Here is a 25,129-nt window from a genome sequence, read left to right on the forward strand (position 1 = left end):
AGAAATCAAGGTATCCTTTACAACATAAAATGCCCAACACTTGCTTTATGACTGAGAAAAACATTGGTTAGAGGAGACTGTATCGCCTTCACCTCTTCTGCATGGATCTGGATCTCCCAGAAGGAAAGGGACGATGGTCCCAAAATAGCCACACTTATTTATCACTAAATCACTAAGGATTTGGGACCAGCTGTTAGGGATGGCCCCTGCTTTCCACACAGGAGACATTAACCACTGACCCGTTTCCTCTCAAACTCCAGTTGTGTTTAACTGAAAACACAGAAATCCATGCGTGCTGGCAGGAAGATAGGAGCTGAGATGAAGCAGGAGTTTTCTGGCCAATAGAAAGGCTGTTCTTTTCATTTCTCTTACGTTGTAGCAGTCTCCCATGGATAGGATCCAGGTATCTTGTAGGCCTGCACCTTATTAAACTCCTGTTTGATTCAGAATTTACAGCAAACGCACCTGGAATTCTTCAAACAGGAACTAGACTTTGGTTCATTTATTCACAAAAGAGACTGACAAATTGATTGTGTAACCTACAGCAAATGCCCTCAAAAGCCAAGAATAAGATGGTGGCACATTTCTTTTAATAACTTTCTTAGTTTATAAATTCAACCATCCTGACTTAACCATCTGCTTTCAACAGGCATGCCACCACTTAAACAGGATGTACCCATAGGCACACCTTCTCTATCTCTGCCTGCTTTTATTGCCTATGACAGAAACCATACTCAAAGTATTGGAACCAGAAAGTGAAATGGCCACGGGAATACTAGGTATCTAGAAAAGCAGGATTTGGATGCAGTTGACTGCAGGAGCAGATGGAAACACTGTTAAATCCGAAGCTCACTTTTCTGTGTACCCTGGGTCACATAGAGGGCACCTCCACCACCACCAAATGGAAGCCTCCTAGGCCTGCAGTGTCACATGTGGCCGCTGAATATTCAAAACACGTTCTAAGTGTAATATCCAATGGACTTTAGAGACTTCATATGGGGGAGATAGAGTGAAATATATTAACTCCTGTATTGGTTACACAATGACGTGATAGTTTGGGTATATTTCAGTGCTAACTGAAATAAAGTGTTAGCATTTATTTCACTTGTTTTCACATAGCCAATAACAATTTTAAGTATGTGTACCCTGAACTATATTTCTGCTGGACAATTTGGTCTTTCCAGAGAGTTTTCCCAAATGTGTAGAGCAACTTCAGTCCCCTCATGCGTTAGCCCCTGGCGTTCTTGAAATGCTGCACAGACATCAAGCCAATGTGTCATTCTAGCACACCCCTTCCCGTCCACAGTCACTTCTGCTCGACCTGGCACATTTCCAGTTCTCTCTTTGAACAGAGATTTAAACATCCACACATGTCAAAAGTATTACTCGAGCCCCTGCTCTGTTAATAAGAAGATTAGGAACTGAGAATACAAAGTCACCATCTTCTCAAAGTTTCCTCTAGAAGATTCGGCCCTTTGTTTTCATAAATCTGGGCTGAGTTCTAGACGTGTGCCTTTCCATGTGATGTATCTGGTCCAGTATCAGCCTCTCTGGAGAACCTGGGATGGATGAAAACACAGCCTCTCGGAGTAGCCATCAATCCAGTGTTGTCAGAAAGATTCAAAGGCTGCTAAATCTTGGCAGAAGTCGTGACCTTTTGCTGATGTCAGTTCATGTCTTTCTTCCTGGTTAATGGAACCAGATTGCAAAGCCCCCTTCTCAGACGCAGAGCTGTGAAGGTAGAATTGTCTCCTCCTTGTCATGAGCATGTCCCACCCTTACCCCCAAATAGAGCTACACAACTGAAAGTATGATTTGAATTCTCCCTCCCATGTTTACAAAGAGACATTCCCTAGACTCCCCAAAAGTATTAGGTGAAGCCTCTGAGTATTTTTTTTTTTTTTTTGTTCTAAGCAATATTTTTAAAAGTATGATATACAGTCAGCAGCAGGTATGCATTGTACAGGGACAACACCACTAACTTTCTCCATGAACACATATGTGCACCAACATGTAGAGTATGAAGCAGAACACTACTGGTGTCCAGGAAGATCTCTTTCTTGGCACCATCTTTCCTGCCTTCCCATCCCATCCCCAGCATAACCACCTGTTCGCAGGCTCCTGCAACCACAAATTAGTTTGTCTGTGTTCGAACTCTCTGGAAACAGTGTGACAACAGTTTTTTGCTCTTGGGTACAGGTTCTTTGGCTCCACATTATTTGTGAAGTTTATCTGTGTTGTTTTGTATACCAACATAAAATATGATTATACAGATGTATGAAACTGCATAATTTTTTAAAAGTAAAAAAAGAAAGATATAGATAGTGGAAAATAAAACTGAAGATTATAGTCCCATTGCAGTGTCAGGTGTAATCTAAACCCGGGGAGGCTGAGATGTTCAAGGTGCTCAAGGCCAGCCTGGAAGCAAAGGAATCTCTTACTTACTGCATAATAAGATGGCACAGGAAATGCATACATAAACACTTGTAGGGAGGGTTTTTTTTTTTCTCAAAACTTAGACCATACCATACAGGCTACTTGTGGTTTGTCATTGTGCATATTACCCCAACATGCTCTAAATATTAGTCATCTGAAGGAGCATGCATGTGGACTCGAACCAAAAGATGATACAGAAGAGAGGGGAATGATTTTCTAAGTTAAGATCAATATTTATATTAATCATCTTGGCTAGTCTAAATTCTGTTTGCCCTAATTAGGCTTCCAGAAGGTTCCCAAATTGACCCCCAAGTCACTAGAAAAATCAGATACTTGGGACCCTCTTCTTTCTTGATGAGTTTTCTAAGTTTCTGTGTAACTCATTCAGATTTCTGCTAATGTGTTAGAGATTAGGAAATGCTCAAATCTGAAAGTGCTTTGTTAGAATTTCTGTTCAAGTCCTGGCTTACTCTAGACAAATATGTAAATTGTCCCTCATTTCTCAGATGAATAGCTTGTCCACATCTGTTTGGGATCATAAGAATCCTTACGTAACATTCTGGAGTCCTTGAATGAAAAGTTCTTTGGAGTTGCTGATTATTCTTAAAATTCCCTCAACTAGTATTATGGAAACATTGCTGTGGACAGAGCTGCCGAGCTGGGTTACGAACTAGACTGGAAATGTTGAGTATTGAGAAAATATCTGGTCATTTATGTAAAAGCTGTCTTCCTAACTTCCTAGATGCTTGCACCGTAAAATAAACTTGTGTGTGTGTGTGTGTGTGTGTGTGTGTGTGTGTGTGTGTGTGTGTGTTCTTCCTAAGCCTTCACATGTGGGCTCTTTATCCTTTTGTTTTAGATTAGAGAGCTTTTAGAGTATCCTTAGTTCCTGAGGTCAGCTGGATTAGTAGAATCCTGCTCAATTCTGCCTTGTAGGGGTGAGGGAGACATTTGACTGAATCATGCGTGAAAGCCTCAGTTTGTGATCCAAGAGTCCCTCAGACGCTGTTAGGCTTGCTTGAAGACTAGGACTCAGTGAAGTCTGAAAGGTAAATAACATACTGTGGCCAGAAAGTGCTGGAGCCAACTCTGCAGAGACATAGTCATTATAGGGATTCTCAGAGGAAGGATATTAGAGGCTTTCCAGTCCTGTTTCTTCGATTTTCAGATGGGACTGAAGCCTGAGGAGGCCACAGAGGGAGGTTGGAAGTTTATTTTGATGTCTCATCAACCACCCAGATTTGTCTGCAGTGTTCAGGAGACAGAGGGGAAGATGAGGGCCCCAGTGTACCAATGCTGTTCCTGGCTGGATCTGAGGCCTAGCTCTTACCTGAGCTAGCCCAAAGTACCAGTGTATTCTTTTCTAATTAGGGAGTTTGAGGGGAATCTGTATCTTATCTTATCAGAACTTAGAAGCTTGGACTTATGTTAGAATGTCCAGAAATTCAATTCAGGAGAGATTCACCAGGAATTTCCCCCCCAAAATGTGCCATCTTGTGTGGATAAATATATGAGATTAACTATCGTTGTCATGAACATATCACATACCCCTTTTCTTGTGTTCTTTTTCAAACTTGTGTCTGATGACCTCTTTACCCTGCTTTCCGGGTTTTATTACATTTCAGCTATATCTGGTATCAGCTGTTGAAATCTGTAGCATGCAGAAATGCCAAGGCTCGCCCTTCCAAAATTCTTCCGGGGTCAACTCCCATTATAGTCTACATCCAGGAAATGAGAGTGTTTCCAGTTCACTGAGAACCATCTTGGCTTTGAACAGAAATGGGGTCTGAATCATTGCCTAAGAGAGCTTTGTAGATTGTCACAGTTGGCAGCCTTGAGATTTGAGCTAATCCTGGAAATTCCTTAACTTCCCAGAAAGGTTCCACAAGGTCAGGCTGAGGCCCTTAGAGAACAGAAGGGACAGAGATGCAATCTGTGGCCCTTACAGCTGGATGAGGAGACGTGGAGATGGCTACGATTCACCCCCCACCTCACCCCCGAAGATACTGGCCTTCAGGGGATACTTATTCCTTATTCGTTTTACTATGTATAAAGAAACAGCGAGCGACACAGTTCCCATGGTGAAGATCAAGCCAACAAAAACAAATGAATTATTACAAAAATGTGCCTCCTCTGGAGGTTGCATAGTCAGTCCTTTATCTCTGGTCCCTGTAACCAACCATTCCCTCACCCCAAAATGTTATTCTTTATTATTATCCAAGGTCATTATTCTTGTGACTGGAACTGCTCCACAAACAACTATTGATTTTACTGTCTTACCTCTCAGCCCTTTGTCGGATGATCAGCAAAGCATCATCATCATTTAGAAAAAGTGAGTGCTGAAGATGAGAGAGATGAGCTATGGCAGGTTTTCTAAAGGTTCAGATTTGTGGAGCTCAAGCGCTAAATTATAAACTCCTGAAACCTGTATAATCCAATTTTGATTAACTTGAAGATCAGTGGTTTTTTTTTTTATTATTATTAAAATGAACTTCTGTGTAAATGGAAAACAGCCAGGACAGGGTACACTGGACTATTGTCCACGTAAGGGGGGAGGGGACTGGCAAACCCTCTATGTGGAAAAGCCGAATCAAGTCCTGTTGTTCCCAGACCTTCAAGTACTTTGGGGGACTTAGTATAAATTCCACAGAATATATGGTGTGTTTCTGGTTCAAACTAAGGCTCAGTTCATGACACAATTTGCCAGCTTTTCACTTCAAGTTCTTCCTTTACGGCTCCCCCCAGTATCTTCCTGCTCCCTGGGTCTCCGTCTCTTTTGGCCTTAACGCACCAGGGCCACCTCTCCGCTCTGTCCTGATGCTTCCTGTCATAGGTGGATGGTGTATGACAAGGAACACTCTATAAGAAGACAAGGGTGCCGGCCATTTCTGGCTTACGAAAGGAATGAGGCCCAAATGGTTTGCAGGGACTAGTGAGCACTAGAAGCCATCTTGAGAAACTCTTCACCCACCATGTAAGAGCAGAAAGTATCCTCCAGTCTAAGCATCTCCTTTCCCAGGGAAGGCACTGGGACTCTGGTGAAGAACTTTGTGTAACCTACTTGCCATCTGAATGCAGCCTCCATCTCGACTCCTGCCCTTTCCCCTCCAGCCCAGTGCCGAGCCTCCCTCCAGACATGCTGATTACAAAACAAAGCTTAGGAGAAAACCCCACCCTGTCAGCAGATCAGTTTTACAAGCTGACATGGGACATGTGCACATTTGGAGTCGGGAGAGTGAGTTGTATTTCCAGTCTAGCCTCTGCTTTGCTGGCTTCAGCGAGTCACTTCTCCTTCCTTTGTCTATTTCCCCTATTGCCGAGGAGATAATGAACCTTTCCACCTATCAGGCTCGCTGGAGTGCTATAAAGAATAATGAGGTGATATTTGTAAAGTGCTTTGAGCCGCTGGGAAAGAAGAGGGGGTGAGCTAAGCAGAAAGCATTATGAGTTGGAAGCACTTATCAATTGAGCTGCCTAACAATGACAGGGAGTAAGAGTACTCAGAAATGAGTTCCAGGGACCAGCCCTGCTTTGAATTTAGGAGGAGAATTAGTGGGGACCTAATAGGTATCCCACTTCTCCAGTTTCTTTAGTGTACCATGAGACTAGAAAAGGTAATTGCATTCTTCTATGTCCGATTTAGCCTGTAGTTTCAATTGGGATGTCAGAAGGTGCTTGTCTTCTGTTCTCATACTGAGGCTGTGTTATGTCTCGATTGTTAAAGCCGTGGGCATCTTCTCTCCCCCAGGGGGTTTTACTTAGTGGGCTATACAAAGTAGTTTCTATGCAGAGGCTGGGCTTGCAATTTATAAGGCTTATTAGTGGAGCTTCTAAGTCTAAAGTGCCTGGGGACCAATTTTGCTGAAGGAGAAAAATAAAAGGCAAGGTCTTTATCATGGTCTTATTCACTATGTGGCTTCATGGGAATTTTCTCAGCAACTCAGATCAATGTACATACGGTATAAAAATGGGACTTTGATAGCCACTGTGGCATCCTTATCCAGGTAAAAAATGGGGAGCCAGGCTCTAGGTTAAAGTGAGCTTACCAAGTCACTAAAGATATTCAGAGTTTTCTTTTAATCCCTCCTTCCCCAAAGAGGGTCAAATGAAAAATGTTTATGGGGCCTGACATGTATAGCAATGTTTCCAAATGTTCCAAGGAGAGATCAGTTTCTACAAAACCATATTCCATTGCTTTAAGACTCGGGGCCCCTGGCAGGTTGTTACCATTTTCAGGGCCAGCATAGAAAAGAAAATGTAGAATTCACATAACTCTGGGCTGGCTAAACATTGAGTGGGAAGCATGCAGCCCCCTCCTAGCCAGCAGGGGCAGGACTGAATTTATCATCTCCCTGTAAATGGTACAAAGAGAGGTCACGGGAGCATTTGGAACAATGATTTTTCTGATCAAAGTCATATTAAGGAAATTACACTGATTACATCTCAGTCCCCTGAAGTTTACAAGCCTCTTTGTAATCACTGCTTCTACAAACCGTTCCCTCTCCTCACCACTTCTGTCCTCTGGCTGCAGAGGCTGCTGGACTTCTAGAAGGATGAGTTCACCAGCCAGCCAGGGCTTCCTGCACTAGCTGTTCATTGAAATGACTTCTGAGTCTCCAGAAACTCCAATATGGTGCAGCTGTGTACACCAAGCCCCGTGGCATCCTGTCCCCGTGCCAGGCAGACATACAGAGACATACCTTCTCCTCCTCTGTCCTGCCGTGCTATGCCAGGCAAGTACACTTTGATGCCTGCAGTTCTGCAGAGGCTGACTGACCTCTGACCCGGGTTCCTTCCTAACCCATGTCTGCAGTTGTCTCAGCAAGCCACTCTTTTGTCCTCTCTCAAAACTCCAGGTTTCTTGTTTGTTGTTTGAATGGTTTACTCTTCAATGCCTGGGCTCTTTCTTCATTTCCCCCTCCTAAGGTATAGCCATTTGATCCCAGACATGCCTCCCCCAGCAGGTTTCAGGGAAGGAAGCAAGGGACTTTGGCCAGGACTCCTGTCCTTTTTTTCACCTCTACCAGTGCTCAGTCAAGAGCAAGGCTGACCTTCCCTGGCCATGCCTGAAGAGAGGCTTCCCTGCTGCTGCTGGCAGCTGACGAGCCCCCACCCCTTTCTTTTTCTCCTAGAGCCTAAGCACCACTGCCCCAGTGAGCTGCCCGGAACAGAGATCGGGGGCCACTCTGGCCTCGGCTCTCTAACACAGAACAACCAAGCATCAATGGGAAACAGCAAGATCTGTCAGCGCAGCCCTTTCGTCGGGGCCTTTGAGGGCCACATTCTCCACGGCCATCTGTTCCCTTTCACCTCTCTGGACAATGTCGCTTTTTTTTCAAGCCAGCGATTCTTCCTCTTTATCCAGTCCCCTCCCGCCTCCTTTTCCTCAGTCCCATTTCTCCTCTCTCCCATCGCTCTCCTTCCCGCACTATGAAAGTAGAGTCTCCTAAGGTGACACCCCCACCCCCAGAACAGTTTGTGACCACCGTGGGGATTTGAGTTTTTATTTAAAAATCCCTTTTGAAGTGAGAACTTCTACTTTTAAAGTTTATGATTGTGTTAGGGCACTCCTTTGGAAGGGATGGGGAAGGGAGGGTAGAAAACTTCTCAATCAGGAAGAATACTACAGAATAATGGATTTGGGTTTCTTTTGGCAGGCACTTGCTTCTTGAAAGAATCTCCCCTTAGTTTAAGGGAAGTTTTATGTCCCTAGGGTCGTTCTGCTGTCTGTCTTATTATTACTTTGTCCTGCCTGCCATGTTATTATACTGTTGTTTGTTTTTATGTGTATTTGTGTGTACATGTGTGTTTGATTGATTGTTTGTTTGTAGCGATCAAAGGATACCTTGCAAGAGCTGGTTGTCTGCTTCTACCATGTGGGTCCCAGGGATCAAACTCAGGTCACTAGGCTTGGGAACAAGCCCCTTTACCCACTGAGCCATCACACTGGCCCTGTTGTGCTGTTTTTAATTTAGAGCCAGAGGTGCTGTGGACCCTTTCATCTTGAACAGAGCCATAGGCAGTTACAGACATTCTAGATGCAGTCATCCCTGGGGGCTTCCTAGGTGAAGCAACAACCCTGGTCACAGGGTAGATGTACAGGGGTATTTGACCTAGTCCTGACCAGGGACTGTGTAGCAATGTGACTTTCCTAAGGAATACTAATAATCTTTTATGTGAAACAATCATTATCACATGAGAGTTTTGTGCCATTGCTATTTCGTGCACATGATAAGCCTATGGTAATGTCATGGAAAGTTTATGGAAATCTTTGCTTAAGAATCTGTAATGGGCTGGGGCAGTGGTGACACACTAGCACTCCACTCGGGAGGCAGAAGCAGGTGGACTCCAGGTGTAGCCCAGCCTACACTACACAGTAATACCATGACAGCCAGTGCTACACAGAGAAACCCTGTCTCAACACAAAGGAGCTGTAATGATTCATTGTTAGGCTCAAAGTCAGACATATGAAGTATCCAGGTCCAAGGTCCCAGCCTCACTACCTGGAAGAGCTGAGCATAAGGCTGACACATGGGCCCTGCAGCCAGACAGCAGAAGTTTGAATCCTGGCCCTACCACTTGAGGGCTGTAGAAATTATGTTAAAGTTGCCTCCTTTCTAAAGGAGGAGTGATGGGAATAATTATTTCATATTGCTGGCAGCATAGCAAAGGGCTCTTTACTTATACAACAGCTTCCGGTTCACACAGATGCTTGTGAGTATTATCCATGAGTATTGTCTCTCGTCTTACCCCCAAGAGCAGTGTGAGTTAAAAATAGCAAACTAGCTTTCAAGGTGTTCTGGGGTTTTAAAAGGAAAAGGTTGGTGGTAGGTGATCATGCCTTGAGAGTTGGTTTTCTTCTGTCATGAGGGTTCTGAGGATTGAACTCACGTTGTCAGACTTGATGGCAAGTGCTCTTACCCAAAGTAACCCCTAGCTGGCTTTTTCCAGGGCTCTTATCTCTATCATGTGTGCCTTCTGCTGCTTTTCATTGTATAATTAATGCTAATAAAAATAAACCATGAAATTACCAATGGAAATTGAAATGACTAACACAGCACCTCTACTTAGAGATGTCATAAAATACAGGCATGTCCAAAAACATAGAGGGAGACATAATCACAAATTTCTGGCAAAGAAGTCCAGATGTGTAGATTATGATCATAGAAAGAAACTCAGTCATGATTTTAGCAGCTGGGGTTATTTTACATATTTCCAGTCGAAGAAAACTTGGAGATTTATTTTTCTTTGGTATCAGTTTCTTGACTGGATTTCCCAACAATAAGAAAGAATCTTATTAAAATGTCTTTTCTAGAAAGGCACCAAGAACTCTAAATGAGAAATTATAGATTATAGTTTATTGAGGAAGAAGATCTCTGGAAAATGGCGTGGGCTGAGGGTCGGTAACTTTTCCTTCCCAAAAGGGAATAATGAAAGGAGAAATAATGAGTTAGACTGTGGGGTTCACATCCTGGTTGTACCACTTGCCAAGTAGCCTTGGGCAAATAATTCTCTTGGCAGCTCAGCTTCCTCCCTTAGAAAATGGTGTGATGGTGGTACCTCCCTCACAGAGACAATATAAGGTGAGGTGTTTAGCCCAGCACCCGGAACACGCTCATTATCCTAAACTGTTACCTCATAAGTCTTTACTGTTATGTCACGTGATGTCTGAGATGTGGGACATATTACACAGGTTGGTGGTCTTGATTGCTCTCCTGACTCTGGTCATTTTTGGAAAACCCATAGTTCTATCCCATTTCTGGATAAACAGTGGCTGTGAGGAAGACGGAAGTTCCTTTGCTTAAGAATTCATATTTTGCAGATGTATCCTGACCCCCTACTACCCACTGAAACCAGTTCCCCCAGTTAAAAGGGCTCTGCTGGCATCCAGTGTCAGTTTCCTCTCCGTTTCTAAACCTATTTGACTAACCCGCAGAGATCTGGATGCCTCTAGGGAAGTAGAGAATGTTGAAGTGAGATTACCTCATTGTCTAAAAGTACCTTCACCCCTTAGACCTATGCACTCTGATACATACACACACACACACACACACACACACAATCCACACGTTGTTGGGACCCTACAATTTATCATCTAGAGTTCACTATGAATGTGGTACAAAAAAGAGCTATCCTTTCTTCTGTGCCCCTAATTTGTTGCAAGCCTTGCATTGAAGTGATGGGGGACATCTCTCCCTCACATGTGTGCAATCCCTCACATGTGTACACAGCCCTCCAAGGGGGAAGTCTGGCAGCTTCTAGCCTTGGCTCAAGGAAACCCCCACTGCAGATGTCAAACAAAGGCAGGCCACACTGAGGGACCTGAGCCGCCTGTGTAGCTAGGAGAGCAGTCTCGCTCTGCCAAGGACTCTGGAAGGCCTTCGCAGACCTGAGGTCTTCACCCATCTCCTTCTACTCCTCTCCCCTGCTCAGGGCCTTCAGGGGCTAGACATGTGTGCCGCCCACATTCCATTCTCTGCATGCAAGAGTGTATACTGATTCCTATCAGTCATTCGGCTTCCCAGAGGGCCAATTGAGATGGGTGGGAGGAAAGCATAACAATAAATCCTCACATTCATGCTAGGTGATAATTAAAAGCATTCTCCACCACAGTTTGCTCTCTGATGCCAGAAGGGAGGCAGCTGGGCCAGCAGAGAGGTCTGGACTCAGGCCTCCCCAATGTCTGCAGCAAGGTGGGCTACAGTGGCTAGGTCTCTCCCTCCCTCCTTCCCTCCCTCTTACACAGGAGTAATGATTGTACCTGTGTCTTAAGATCAAAGGAAAGAAATTTTAGTTGACTTTATGAGCTATACATATAACCCCAGAGTTAGAGACACATGAGGGTGGCTGTCTCCTGTCCCTTTTACTTATCCTGACCCCCTGAGTGTTCCTCAGTGACAGCAGGAGCTGGATCCTTGAATGCTGAACCATTTTGGTGCCTTGAAGAACTTCAGGCCAAAGAGTCTAACAGAGGAAGCACCTTAATGAGAGTCCCTAAAAGAGGGACCTGGCCCATTCTAGCCCTGACCTGTTTTATGCCACAAACTGTCAGCTGTCCCTCCTCCACCCTTTCTGGATGTTTTGGGTGGCGCCTCAGACAGCAGCTCCAGACAGATGAGTTATGGCCACTCTGAAAAGCACTCACATCTCTCCTCTCTCTTCCCCTTGGGAGCTAAGATGAGGATAAAGTCAGCAGACAACATTTTTAAACACTGGGCCAAAGGGCATTCTGCAGAGCTGTGTCTCCAAGATGAAAAGGATCCAGAGCCTATGTCACAAGACACTGAAGATTTCCCAATGCAAAGGCACCTGGGCCACTGGAAACAGAAATACAAACTCCTGCTTACGGGTCCATGTGTATATGGGCGTGTGTGTGTGTCTGTGTGTGTATGTGTGTTCGTATATGTGTGTGTACATGTGCATGCATGTCTCTCTCTCTCTCTCTCTCTCTCTCTCTCTCTCTGTGTGTGTGTGTGTGTGTGTGTGTGTGTGTGTGTGTGTGTGTGTGTTTGTGTTGGGGACAGTGCCAGTAGAAATGCTGGTATCGTAGATTTTGGGTTTGAATCCTAGAGCTCTGGATTCAACATCTTAAAGAGGTAACCAGGCGATTCTGATGTAAGAAACATTTGACCCAATCTGCTACTGTGAGTGGCCCAGTCCATCCCCCACAGTTAACTTACATTTTTATACGGGACACTCTAAGAACAGTGAGCTCGTATACCATATACCATATCCTAGCTGGTGGCATTCTGCCTCACCTGTTTTATTTTCTGGCTTCCTGTCATTGTCCATCTATTTTGTAATATCATTAAATTGTTATTGTCTTTGTGGCACCATTTAACAGTATGTTGTAGATGTCATGGTCTTCCATCCCCTGCAACTTTCATTTGTCTCCCAAAAACAACAATCTCTCTCAAATAGCCACAATACATTTATTCTTTTACCCAGGAAATTAACATTGATACAACACTGTAATCTAATATACAGGCAGTATTTAAGCTTTGCCAGGTGTCCCAGTAATACTTCTATGGCTGGCTTTCCAGAGTTCCGTCCAGGATTAGATACCGTGTTTAGTTGAAATGTCATTGTGTATTAAGATCTTTTAGTCACTGGTTTCACAGAAATATTTTTCATGGAGAATATACTTCCTGATAAAGCACATTTCCTTTTGCCTCCTGTCCTTGGCGCTTGCAGAGCTAATGAGCAGATGTATAAAGTAGGGGCTGCTCACATAGGTCTAGGTCCACATCACCTCAGTGTGAAGAGACTGGCTCGAAGACCTGGGATTTCCATTTCTTTGTGAGCTGAGTTCCTCAAGTCAAAGCATAGCTTTCAGAAGAGTCCCCTTGCTTTTCAGCTAAGTGGGTCTCACAGTCGGAACTAAGGCCTGACATCTGTACAGCTTTTATGTATTTTCTATGACTTGGGCTTCCCCAGGAAGAGTAACTGATAAAGGATATGCCATTTATTTTAGCCTTTTCCAGCTCTCTTGAAAGGCGGTTGTTTGAATGTTCATGTCTGAGGAACTGCTCTCACCCCAGCAGTCAGGGTTCCAACCAACCTGACGTCAGACTAAACAGCTGTGTTCCTTCTCCATCAGCCAGTGTTTCCTGAAACAAACATCAGATGGTCAAAACCTGAGCTGATGACCATGCATAATACAGATTTACTGAGACTGCAACTCTGGCATCCTCCTGCTGCCTCAGATACCATGATGGGAGCAGAAAAACAAAGCTTGGACCAAGGCAGCTGTTAAGTAGAATTTGAAAAATTCATAGCAAAAGAATAAAAATACATTTGGGACAAGGGGCATTTCATGTAAACATCCTGGCCTATTTTAAATGAGCTTTTTTTTTTTTTTTTTTTTTTTTTTTTTTTTTTTTTTTTTTAATGTGCTTCAGGTTTCTTTAAATAGTTTTTGCTTTTTTTTTTTTTTTTTTTGCTAGTGTTAACTTAAGGATGGTGTGTGAGTGTGTGTGTGTGTGTGTGTGTCTGTGTGTGTGTGTGTGTGTGTGCATTCACTCTGATAACTGAATTTATTATTAGTTAGACGTTCTCCTCAGGGTTGGAAAGATAATCAGTAGATAAGAACATTTGCTAAGCAGGCATGAGGGCCTAAATTCAGATCTCCAACATCCACATAAAATCTAGGCATGGCTGTGCCTGCCTGTAACCCAGCACTACAGTGCGCAGCTTAACTCCAGATTAATGTAAAAATCTAGTCTCAATGGAAAGGCAGCCTACCTGATGTGGCCCTCTGGCTTCTACGCATTGCATGGATATGCACACCTGCACAGACAAGTTGTTTTCACAGATTGAGAGACTTGATTACAGGTCATCCTCCAGGACAGTCCCCTCCAATAGAAAGTAACAGGGAGAAAGCAGTGCTCCTGGAAGAGAGGTTCAGGGGCTCCAGTGATCTACTGGGCATTGTTGCCAGCTGAACCCATGGGTGGAGATTCCCTCTTCCTTCTCAGACACTGGGACTATTCCAGCTATTTTTTTCCCTAACTATATTTATAGATATTGATGCCTGCCACTGCAAGCATAGCATAGAAGACGCCCTACATAGTTGGGATAGTTTGGTTGCCAAATGGGATAGTCTTCAGACTGACCTTTTCTAAGAGCAACCTTCTCACCCTGATTCCAGACAGTTTCTACATGGCGGCCCTATTAGATGGCACCTGTGTTCACCCGGAACAGTCCCAATTCATCTCTGCTGTCCTGTTATGACTCAAATGAGCCCATCTCTATTTCAAAAGCATCCCGATTGGATAATCACTTACATGGCCATTCCAAGACTCTGGGAAAGTATAAGTATTTTCCCCCCATACAAAAAAAATCAGTGGGGCTGTTTGAATGATTTGTGCTGGTGCATACCAGGCTTTATCCGAGCGATTAGCTCACCCCCACTTCTGCTCCACCTGCTGCTACGGGAGATTAATCCACCTCTAAATCTTGCATTCCAAAGGTGCTGATTACTCTACCTTTTATGGCTTCTGCTTCGCTTTTCTTAGTCTCCTCAGTAATGAGTGTTGCTGAGACTTGAGTCAGGCTGAGTATATGATCCAAGCAAACACTGGACAACAATTAAGAGAGCCTGGAGATGACAATTTCCCCATGACCTAAACAAAGTGGCCTAGTCCTCTAGCAGGTCACTGGGCTGTGAGCAGATGCTATTGGGTGGAACAGTTGTTGCATGGCTTTATGTCTCAGATCTCTTCTTTGTAAATCTGAAAGACCAATAGCTTCCAAGTATTTTGAGAATCTAAAAACTCAGAAGATTATAAATAACACAAGCTATTTCTTTCTCATCTAAGATGGCAGCACAGATACTGTGGTTGCTTAATAGATATCGTGTGGTTCCTGGGCCAGTCTGTGCAGCTGATGGTTTTTTTCCAGTACTCTATTTATAGAGCTAGGTCAGAAATATCACTTCCGTTGGAACTTGACCTACAGTTTATTGTCAGTTTTAGAGACCCAAGGAAGAAGAGAGCACACTAAAGACAGCTGGTTTGCAGGTTCCGTTAGTGAACTTAAAGCCCCCAAGGAAATTGTGTTGGAGAATAAATGTTTGAGCCTTCCAAATCTTTTTATTTGATACTTTGGTCCTGTGGCTTCATGGAACTCGTAGGTAACCTTGAATTTTTGTTTTAAAACTACTGTCCCAGCAGTGTCCCATCCATCATCAGCTCTGGCTGTTGGAATTGTCTTTCTACATCAGACACAGTGAAAACTGTTGATCCCCCAATTAGTCAGTGTAGACTACTTGGAAAGCCAAGGGAAAAGAATCTGAATGTTTCCCCTGCTTCATTGCTCTACAAGGGTAACCCAGATTCTCCAGTCACTTCCCTAGTTCAAACGGGTGAGCCAATGAGAAACTGCCTACTGCAGCTCAGTGGCTCCCTGGCTTGGTCTAGAACAGGAGAAATGGAGTCGGATGGGTGGTGATCACCATCTGGTCCCATTCAACCACTCAGACTCTGGAGTTTAAGCTTTATTGATTGGAAATTGTGTTTGTTAGAAGTTGGTCCTCATGGGCTGTAGTGGCTAGAATAGACTAGGAAAAATCCCTGGTCTGGGAAGAGACCTGTTATCACACACTTGTACTGTCTTTAGGTGTAAACGGCTGCCGAGTAGAACCTGGCAGTTCGAAGACAGTATGGAAGTACTGTGCACTTGGGCTTCCTAGAGAAGGTGACACTCTGAATAAGTAACCAATTGTTTGCTGTCAAAATACCATAGGCTCCGTTTTGTTTTTGTTTGTTTACTGGTTTTGTGTTTTGTTTTGTTTTTGTTTGTAAGTAAGCCCAAGGATATTAGAAGTCACTTTGAGCAACTCCTTCTGACCATGGGTGAAGTACTGAGGATTGGGGAAATTGGACCCTTGAGGCTCACTCCTGAGTGCTTTGTTTCAGCTGTTCCTTCTCCCAAGTGTTCTTGTGGAAAACCTGCAGCTAAGCCAGAAGTAGAACCACAGGGCCAGATCCATCAAGGGTGCTATAGAAGTTCCCATGGTAACACACCATCCTTCCCTGCATGTTTTAGTCCTGAAAACCCTGAGTGGTGTTTTTAATTTTCTACTTCTTGTCTCAGGAACTTACATTTTATCCAACAGGACAAGAAGGACCAAGTATCCAAAGCACACACTCCTTTAAACCCGAGAGCTTCCCTTCCCTTTCATTCCTATTCTGGAAGTCCCCCCTTTGGTAGTTTGGTTTTAGGGGGTTGTTGTTTGTTTTGTTGGTTTGGGAGGTGGGTTTTTCACTTATTTTTAAACATGCATAAGTCTATTCGTTTAAAATTGAGTCCTCTGCCACAGGGCAAACATGTTCCTGTCACTCACTAGCAACTCTGTCTGACCTCTCAGAAATGTTTAGCAGAGAAGTCATAAATTCAGATGTTTTCAGAAAAGAAACTTTTTCATTACAGCACCCCCCCCACACACACACACACATACCCAGGCCCTTTCTAAATACTGACTGACACAGAGTGGTACGGGTTGCCCATCACCTTCTAGAAACCAGGCTCCCTAACAACTTGGCTATCCTCCTCCAGCCCTGACATCATAAAGGGCTACACCCTGTGTGTACAGAGCAGGGAGACCATGTAAGAAATGTGCCTTCCTATCCAGCTCCCACCAGAGGCTGGGAACTGGCTCCAAAAGATAGCAGTTCTGGGAGAAGTTTCAGAATCTCCATCCTGATCCTCACTTCATTCCTAAGCTCTGCTGTCTCAGATAAAGCTTAGGATGAAGAACTGGAGAAAGCTGCGGTTAAACGTCTTCTCTTCCTCAGCTTTCATCTGTGTTTGTGTCATTCTTCCTGCTATTTATCCATATCAGGTATCTCTATCTAGGGTCATCAAGAACCTTTGGTTGCCTGGAGGCAAGAATTATTATTAGAATTTTACAGATGGGTAAGCAATCACAGAAGGAGACAAGCAAGCTTTGACTCACCTAACCAAGTCTCTGAGAGAGTGGGGAATAGGTATTCCCACAGTCTTTTGAGAAAGTCTTGATTCGGTGTGAATAGCTGCGCTGGGGACCTTACTCAAACGATTCTGCATGCTCAAGCCTGTGAGGATGAAAAAAAAAACCCAATAATGAAAATATCTTCAAGTCCCAGTTCATTTTTTTAACTTAATTTTTATTTGTATCGGAATCCAACCAAATGCCAGACAATGAAGTCATACAGCCTTGGCTGGTCTAAATATCATAGTTGTTCAAAAAAGGGAGGAAGGGAGAGTGCCCTAGTTTTCAGAACTTCCGCTGAAAATGAACATAGAGAAGACCCACTTATCAGTTTCCTAACCAATGAGGTCACTGGGCAGGAAATTACCTTTTACAAAGAGCCAGTAAGCAGACTCTCCCTGCTTTGAATTTCCCATAAACAGCATTAATGATCATGTATTCCAGCCCTTTCATGGGAATGCTAGAAACTCCAAAGACAGAAAAGACCACTAAGTTCTCCTACAGGAAACAAGGCCATGAATGTTTCGTAATTGACAGCCTCTCTGTTGACCAGTGTTAGGTGACCCTGCCACCAGGGCCACCTGCAGTTCTTCTGTGTTTGAAGCTGAGTGAAGTGAACTATCTTCCTCTCCTAAGCAGAGTTTAAGCCTCTGACCAGGGAAGGTCAGCTGGAGGCCACCTGACTTCTGTGAATGCAGCTGCTAGGAGGCCAGGTGAGCAAAGTTAAATACCTTGCCAAGCCAGGGCATGCATGTGCTGTCTTGTGAAGACCTCTTGCCCTGGGTTATCACTGAATATGGGACCAAAGGAAGCTGGTTGTAGAGTTTGAGTGACATGCATTTTCATAAGACTGATAAGATACCTTGTCAGGACCATTCCTGAGATGGGCCTTTGGGCAATCCAGGACCCTTCTCAGCCCCTGTGCACAGGAGAATAACAAGACATTTGATCTTCAAAACATGCATGATGAGCCCAGAGAAGACTAAGCGAAACAGGGGTTAGCAGCCTAGTTTTGAACCCTCACTGTGCCATTACTCAATCTACATGGCTCTGAGGAACTGACTTCCTCTCTCATAGCTTAAGTCTGTCAATAGAATTGACTGTGTTGCTATCTAATAGGCTCAAGAAATGTGTTCTGAGATATGAAATTCAAACATAGTACCTAACATATAGTAAAACTGAAAGCATTGTCTTTATCATTAACTTTTAAGGCCTTGCTGTGGGGTTATTCTTACACTGGCCTGATGTTTGTAAGTACTTCTGAGACATGGCTCCTCAAGGTCACTGGTTCAGAGTTTTCCCTGGAAGCTTTTCTCTGTCATTTGCCCTTACAGCCCTTGATTAGGACCCAAATGTATCTGACCAAAGAACAGCTGAGCATCTGCTCCCGATCCACCCTATTCTCATTGGCCTGGTGGTATAGAGTTTTTTGGTTTGCTTTATTTGTATTTGTTTTAGAATCATTTGCATATTCATTTACTTTTATGAAATGTTTAAAATAGTCGCCCATGCCCTGAATGTATCTCTGATCTCTAAAACCACCCTTTGCCTTACGTTAGAACTAGGACACTCCTCCAGTTTTATCGCCACCAAAAAAAAAAAAAAAAAAGTTGTGAGTTCTTAACCAATTAGTAACTCCTAATTATTCACTTATAGCCTTTTCTTGGCAAACTGTAAAGCCCAGCTCCACTTAATCCCCCACTTATGAGGCACATAAACAGCTTCTACAGTTTGCTTGAAAATATGCGAACCTATTCATTTTAGCTTAAGGTAGAATCAAGAATGTAAATATGTTGTTAGAACAAGTCTAGAACATGGTTCAGCATTGAGTGGAAATAACTTATTAGTCATTTGATCAGGGTAAGCATCCCTGTGTTAAGTGATACAGGGCCTGCTGGCACAAACTAGACATGCCTCTGGCTCATTTATAATGTATATTATACAAAAAAAAATCATGCAAATAATATGCCACAATAGAAAACGGAGGTAAATGAGAGAATTTTAAAAAGTGTTTTGTGACCTTAAAGGAGGAAGGCAATTTATGTGATAATAAGAGAAGTTGGCATTTGAGAGACAGCTCTGGATACAGGGTAGAGTTTATATATGAGTTCATACCATATATTTTCTATGAGCACATAGAAAATCTTGATGGGCATGAAGCCCATCTGTTTAGCTGGGGTGGGAGGGGTGTACATGCCTCCAATCCCAGCACTTGGAGGCAGAAGCAGGCAAATCACTGTGAGTTCAAGGCCAGCCTGATGTACAGAATTGGTTCCTGGTCTACACAAAGAAACCCTGTTTTGAAAAACAAATACGAACAAAACAAAACACAGCAAGAACAACAATAAAACCCTTTAAAATGTAAATAATAAGGGAAATTTTATGTGTGGTGCTATGGAATTGAACTCAAGGCCTTACATGTGGTAAGCAAGTACTCTACCGCTGAGCAGTAGTCTCAGACCAAGCCAATACTTTTAAATCAGGAAAATTGACTCAAAACATTTATTTTTTACTTTTCTTTTTAAAAATCAAAAGAGGGCCTGGAGAGATGATGGTTCAGCAGTTAAGAACAGTCACTGTTTTTACAGAGGACCCAGGTTTCGCTCTTAGCACCCACATGGTGACTCACAACTGTCTATAACTCCAGTTACAGGGGACCTGACACCCTCTTCTGGCCACAGTGGGCACCATGCACACATGTAGTGCACATACATGCATGCAAAATACTCATACACATAAAACTAATAACTAAATTATGGAATCAACCTTTGTCTGTAACAGAGGACTGATTAAGAAAAAATATGGTAAATAGAGACACATAGAACTTTTTCAGACATGAAGAAAAAAAAAATTATATCATTTTCAGTAAAAATGGATGAAATTGGTGATACTTGTATTAAGTAAATTGGGTCCCCAAAAGACAAACATTAACATGTTTTCTCTTACTCCTACTTCCTAGATTTTATATAGATTCATAAATCATATATGCACATATGGTATGAATGTGGAAAGGAAACAGTAGATCAAAGGTAGCTAACAAGGAGGGAGAAGAAAGAAAGGCAAAAGCAGAAAGATGTGGGGGAATGTGTTCAAAGTGCAGTATCTACTTGTAGGAAAATACCCTTCCCACCATGGTAACCCAGTATCTCTCAAGCAAAGCACACACACCACTGGAGGGGGAGGGGACAGTGGAAGGGAGATGGAAAGGTTGAGACTCTCAAGGAACTTGGAAGTGAGTTCATCTCTGAGGTAAGAAAGACCTGGCCTCTTGATAATGAACATTAATTTCATAACCATTCAATGGCTTTTTACCATTTAGTATTAGATAGGGGAAAAAGCTGGCCATGAAGAAGAGGGAGGTGAAAGACAGAAAGGGCAAAGAAGTGCTCTCCGAGGTAAATGTCAACAGAGAAGGCCAGAAGAGTCTGTAGTGACTAGTGGGGAACTTTATCACCTGCGGACTAGAGGTCAAGGCTGGTAAGAACTGAGAAGAGGAAAGATCTCAAGCCATTCAGTGAGGGAGCTCAGAGAGGTAAAGTCGGAGGGGGGGTGGACAGAAGACTAAGCCTGCTGAGTATACTGTTCAGGCATTAGCATCTTATCCTAGGGCAAGAGGACCAAAAGGATTAAACCAGGGGGTGAGCCAGTCAGATTCCCACAGCCAGATTATTTATTTTCCTTTCCTCTGTTCATGTTTCAGATCATGTGCACAATGAGCCAGGGTTACTTTATGTTTTACTCTTCTATTCTATGCTAAATTCTTTAAATCTCCTTATTGAAGTCCGAGTTATTGATTTCCACCCAATGCATTCATTACCTAACTTTGGGGTTCCAGAACTGTTATATTATTGAGGGGTGGGTAGCCCTTTGTCCTTCTCTGTTCATTACAGGACATTCAGCAACAACATTGGCCTCTACCTTCTAGATGCCCCCAGCCCTCCCTCTTAGGCATTAGCCAACAAGATCACCTCTGGCTAAGAGAAATTAGAATCATTTCTCTGCTGTGGGTTTTAGACCCAAGAACTTTCAGCTTGGTGGAGTTGGTGCTACTTTAAACTTTGTCTGTCCTGGGAAAAGAGGACCACATACTACTTGACCATGGTTGAGTGCAGATGAGATGATGCCGTGAGGAGGCAATCTATATCCTCAGTCTCCTCGTTCATAGGAGATGGCATCTCAATGGTGGGAGGCAAAGTGTTCAATGCCTGCCCCTCAGGCCAGCTTCCCTGCCGTGGCCTGGAGTCAAAGAGGGCACAAGTTCAGGATGTGTCAGACTTGAATTAGTGGGAGCTGGATCCCCTGAAACAGGGTTTGGCAGCTTGCCTCTAAAGAGAAAGAGAGGGTTTGGAAGCAGGGATGGTTTCTCCTGGCCATGTCAAAAGGGATCAGTGAAGCTGTGCAGATAGGAGATAGCTGTCCACATGCAATCTGAAGTAAGCTAGGAATTCACATGAAGCCCAGTCCAGATCCTCCTTACAGGAACGTCTTAGAGAGTAAAGGAATGCTTCTCCTGAAATAGAGCAAGCTAAAGCGGACTGGGTGTGAAAGGCTGAGCTTGTCCAGATTCCCTTTTGGGGTGTGGATGTACACAGGGGGAGGAGGGAGGGCAGAGGAATGTTATATGTATACGCCACGAGATTGATAAGGAAAACTGAGTTGAGATGCTTAACAATCTAAAGGAAGGTCTACTAGTTCAGCTAAACAAAGTCAGCTCATAAACAATAGAGTAGCGCTTGAGCCCTCCTCCCAGGCATGGGAGAGGTGTGGTTCCTTATGATCAGTTGCCACACCACACATCTCCTTGTTAATGTGTAACTGCCTTTGTTTGCCCATTGGGAGTCACTTTTCACTAAGGCTAAGAACTCATGCTGGCTTTTATTTTGTCACCAGTTCCTTAGCACCAGGCTCCTCTAATTCATCCACTTCCGTTGTGATGAACTGAGCCTTGAGTAAGAATAATGACTGAGCCTAAGTCAAACGCCATGTAAGGCAGGGCCTCTGCAAACAGTTTTTGCTCTGTCTCCTTTCAGGCACCTCTGGATCCAGCTGTTTGGTAGCTGCACTAGGAAACACATGGGGTCACTATGTGAACACCCGGCTGATTCTCCAGTACCTTGATTCAGAGAGAAGGCAGGTGAGTGAGTGCTTCCACAGAGTTCTTCAAGCATGAAGGTTAGAGAAAAGGAAATCAGAGCGTCTGAAGGTGGTTGTTCTTGGCAAGTACTGACTAGAGGACCATAAGGAAAACTCTCTTGTCCTAACAGCAACTACAGTAAAATGGGGGGGGGGGGAGTGTTGGGGGGTTGGAGGGAAAGGAAAATGGCCCTATCACAGGAAAACCATTTGAGAGTGGGTCTGTGGTTAGCAATTCTTCAACATCTGTGAATGACTGGGTACCACACTTAGAGGGATTTAAAATCCTCCATCTCTAAGTGTTTATTCTGTTAGATATTTGTTGAAGACTAGCTAATTTGTGAGCAAATTAAATAATTGTCATGCTTTTTCTTAGCATGTGTATGTTTTGAGACCTTAAGCTAGACAATTTATGCTTGGTGCATAAGCCCAGATTATGGATGCTTTTACATCCCCACATATGCTAGTGGTTTAAAGAGCTAAGTGACGTCAGAGGTTGCTCTGAAAGCATAAGGACTTTCTCAGGGCCCATGTTTAGGTTTCTGACCTCAAGAGAGAAGAACACTGCCCACCCCCTTCTTAATCTTCTCTCAATTCCAGAAAGGAACCCTAGAGCCTGATCTTTTTAAAACTCACAAAGTTTATATTTTCCTGATGTCCTGCCTCAACTTTATCCCACTTTTGGACCAGATTGAGTTAGCGTCTCTCAGGAAATCGGGCAAAGGGAAAAGATTAGGTGAATAACCTGATGTTTTTGAGCAGAGCAGAATTCACATGCCAGGTTTGCCAGCTAAATACACATCGAATCCAGGTTAATAAAGAAGGAGATGGCGCAGGTGGTCCTTTCCAGGGGAGATGGGGCAGGATGGGTTGCTTTTACAGCAGGAAATAGATTGACTCTTTTCTAGCAAGGAGGCAGGAATCATCAAATACAGATATAGGCATTTATTTGCCTTTTCCAGACAACTTTATGGATGTCCTTGGTTACAGACCAGAGGATTCTTGAATTTCTTGGGCCTGTGTAAACAATATTTTAGCCTGGACACTAGGTCAGCCCTGTTCTGAAAAGATAAAGCTGATTGATCCATCCAAGGAAGCATTCTTTTGTTTGCAGATTTTAGCATGTCTGTTCCCTCCGAAACACCTTTCCACTGTGATTCCAGTATCCTGGTCCTGAGTCCAAGACTTTTCTTGATAGAACACACCCAGAAGGTTTCTGGAGAACCCCTTGACCACTAGGTGGTGAATGTCGATAAATCAGCAGTTTGTATCTATCAGAAAAAGAACTGAAAATATTCTTTGTGCATCCATGTGGGCAGAGGTTTCTGTGACCACCGAGGCTGGCAGAGTAACAGTCCTCATGAGGCAAGAAGCAAATCCAGTTAACATGACTTATCTAGTGTTGGTTCAAACTAAGAAAATCTGACACCAAGCAGTTTATTTTAGATACATTTAAATATAATACAAGTTTGGAAAGAAGTTTCCTGGTAAAGGTTATCTCAATCCCGTGTGCACAGTAAAGCCTAAGGTATGACTACATCAAAACTCTTTTGCAAAGAACATTTGTCCTCTTCTATAAAGATGGACTCTGTTGCTGAAGGGCCTAGGATCTGGTTTGGCCTCGGTCATACAGATAATGCAGAGGTCATCAGGCTCTAAAGTACTTGTGACATCCGTAAGGATGGATTCTATTGACTGAGAAACAAAGTTAAAGATAAGGGGCTAAGAAGGAAGAGTCTGGAATAAACAACCTGGGACATTCGGGTGAGGTTTGGCCCTACAGATAGCAAAGGTCACCGGGTTATTAATTGTGTATCCATTCCTGGCCTTCTGGTATACCAAACAGGTATACATCTCTTCCATCCAAGAGACAAGCCTGTGTGTTTAACATTTCTGGTTTCCTTAGTGCTTATCTGTGAGTACAGTGACCTTTGTGTTCTCAACATCAATATTGATTCTTTTACTTCATGGACCCATAGTATACTTGAAAACCCATAGTATCTCTGCCTTCAATTTGATGGCTTTCTTCCTGAAACATACTGATTCTATGATCTTTCACGAGGAGTACCATGGAATTCAGGCTTTCAGATTCTAGTTTTTCTGATTCTAGACAAAATTTATAAATAAATAAGGTTAAAACCATATTTTTGGTCTCCTTATAACATGTTTACCCATGTCTATTTTGTCAACAGTATGTTCTTAACAGAACCAATGTTTTTTTTGGGTTTTTTTTTTTTTTTTTTTTTATCTTTGGTGACTTGAGGATTTGGGAAGCTCTTGGTTGTTAGGGTCAAACACAGGCCATTGATCACAAGAAGCCACAAGAACAAAGTGTGGATGGATGAGTGACAGTCTATAAACTCATATCTTATTAGATGGGTCAGTGGTATGATCTACAAAGGAAAACGTGTTGCCCTGTTGTCAGCAGCAGACTTGAATGCCTTCAAGTCTTGTTTTCAAACAACAGTGAACAATTAATAAAGATATGACCAGACTACCAATCCAGAAAAGATAACATACATTTAATTTCTCAGTAAAAATATGTTGTTAAATATGTGACCTAATACCTAGGATTATAATACCTAGGGTATAAGAAACACGTCTCAATCTGATGACCTTATCTTGCTTAAGCAGATAGGAAGCTTAGTGATTCATTTGTTCTTTCCTGTGGTCTTACTTCTGACAACACAGTGAAGCCATATGAAGATAAGGCTTTTTGGTGATATGGGTAACAAAACAATCCTTTCAAGTTAGCCTAGAAATACCTTCTTATGGTGCTTCTCAGCTGGAGAGCTGTAGGGCCATTTTAGGATATCCATACTTCTGAGACACCAACTCAAGGACAGCAGGTATCATTTGTGTGCCTTGGTTTGTGTTTTGTCTTCAGTCTGCAAACAGAGACCACTCTACCAAGGGATCAAACTTATGGGGTGAGGATTATGTTTTATCCTGCACCAGGGCTCCTGAATATAAGGCTTAGTCTGGGATCATCGAGCCAGCCTGGGGTCAGGTCAAGCTGATTAGCATAGGAGTTAAATTGTATTGTCCAGAGGAAGGAGCCCACCCCCACTTGGCTGATTATTTCTT

General features: G+C 43.2%; 1 protein-coding gene and 1 long non-coding RNA gene across 2 annotated transcripts in view; one reads left to right on the plus strand and one right to left on the minus strand.

Moving 5' to 3' along the window:
- The window catches only part of RAD51B (RAD51 paralog B), a 489,070-nt gene that overhangs the window by 420,123 nt on the left and 43,818 nt on the right, over window positions 1–25,129 (plus strand). Inside the window, exon 8 of the mRNA XM_080914684.1 lies at window positions 21,940–22,043. Within this exon, the coding sequence (XP_080770810.1) occupies window positions 21,940–22,043 (104 nt within the window). The remainder of the gene's footprint in view (window positions 1–21,939; window positions 22,044–25,129) is intronic.
- LOC308434221 lies at window positions 12,523–14,496 on the minus strand. Its single transcript, XR_013975468.1, has 3 exons — window positions 14,424–14,496; window positions 13,681–13,826; window positions 12,523–13,046 (listed from the first exon to the last, which is right to left on the minus strand). It is a non-coding gene; the product is annotated as an uncharacterized lncRNA (long non-coding RNA).

This window comes from Micromys minutus (assembly GCF_963924665.1).
Source record: "Micromys minutus genome assembly, chromosome: 1".
In the NCBI taxonomy this organism is placed as follows: Eukaryota; Metazoa; Chordata; class Mammalia; order Rodentia; family Muridae; genus Micromys; species Micromys minutus.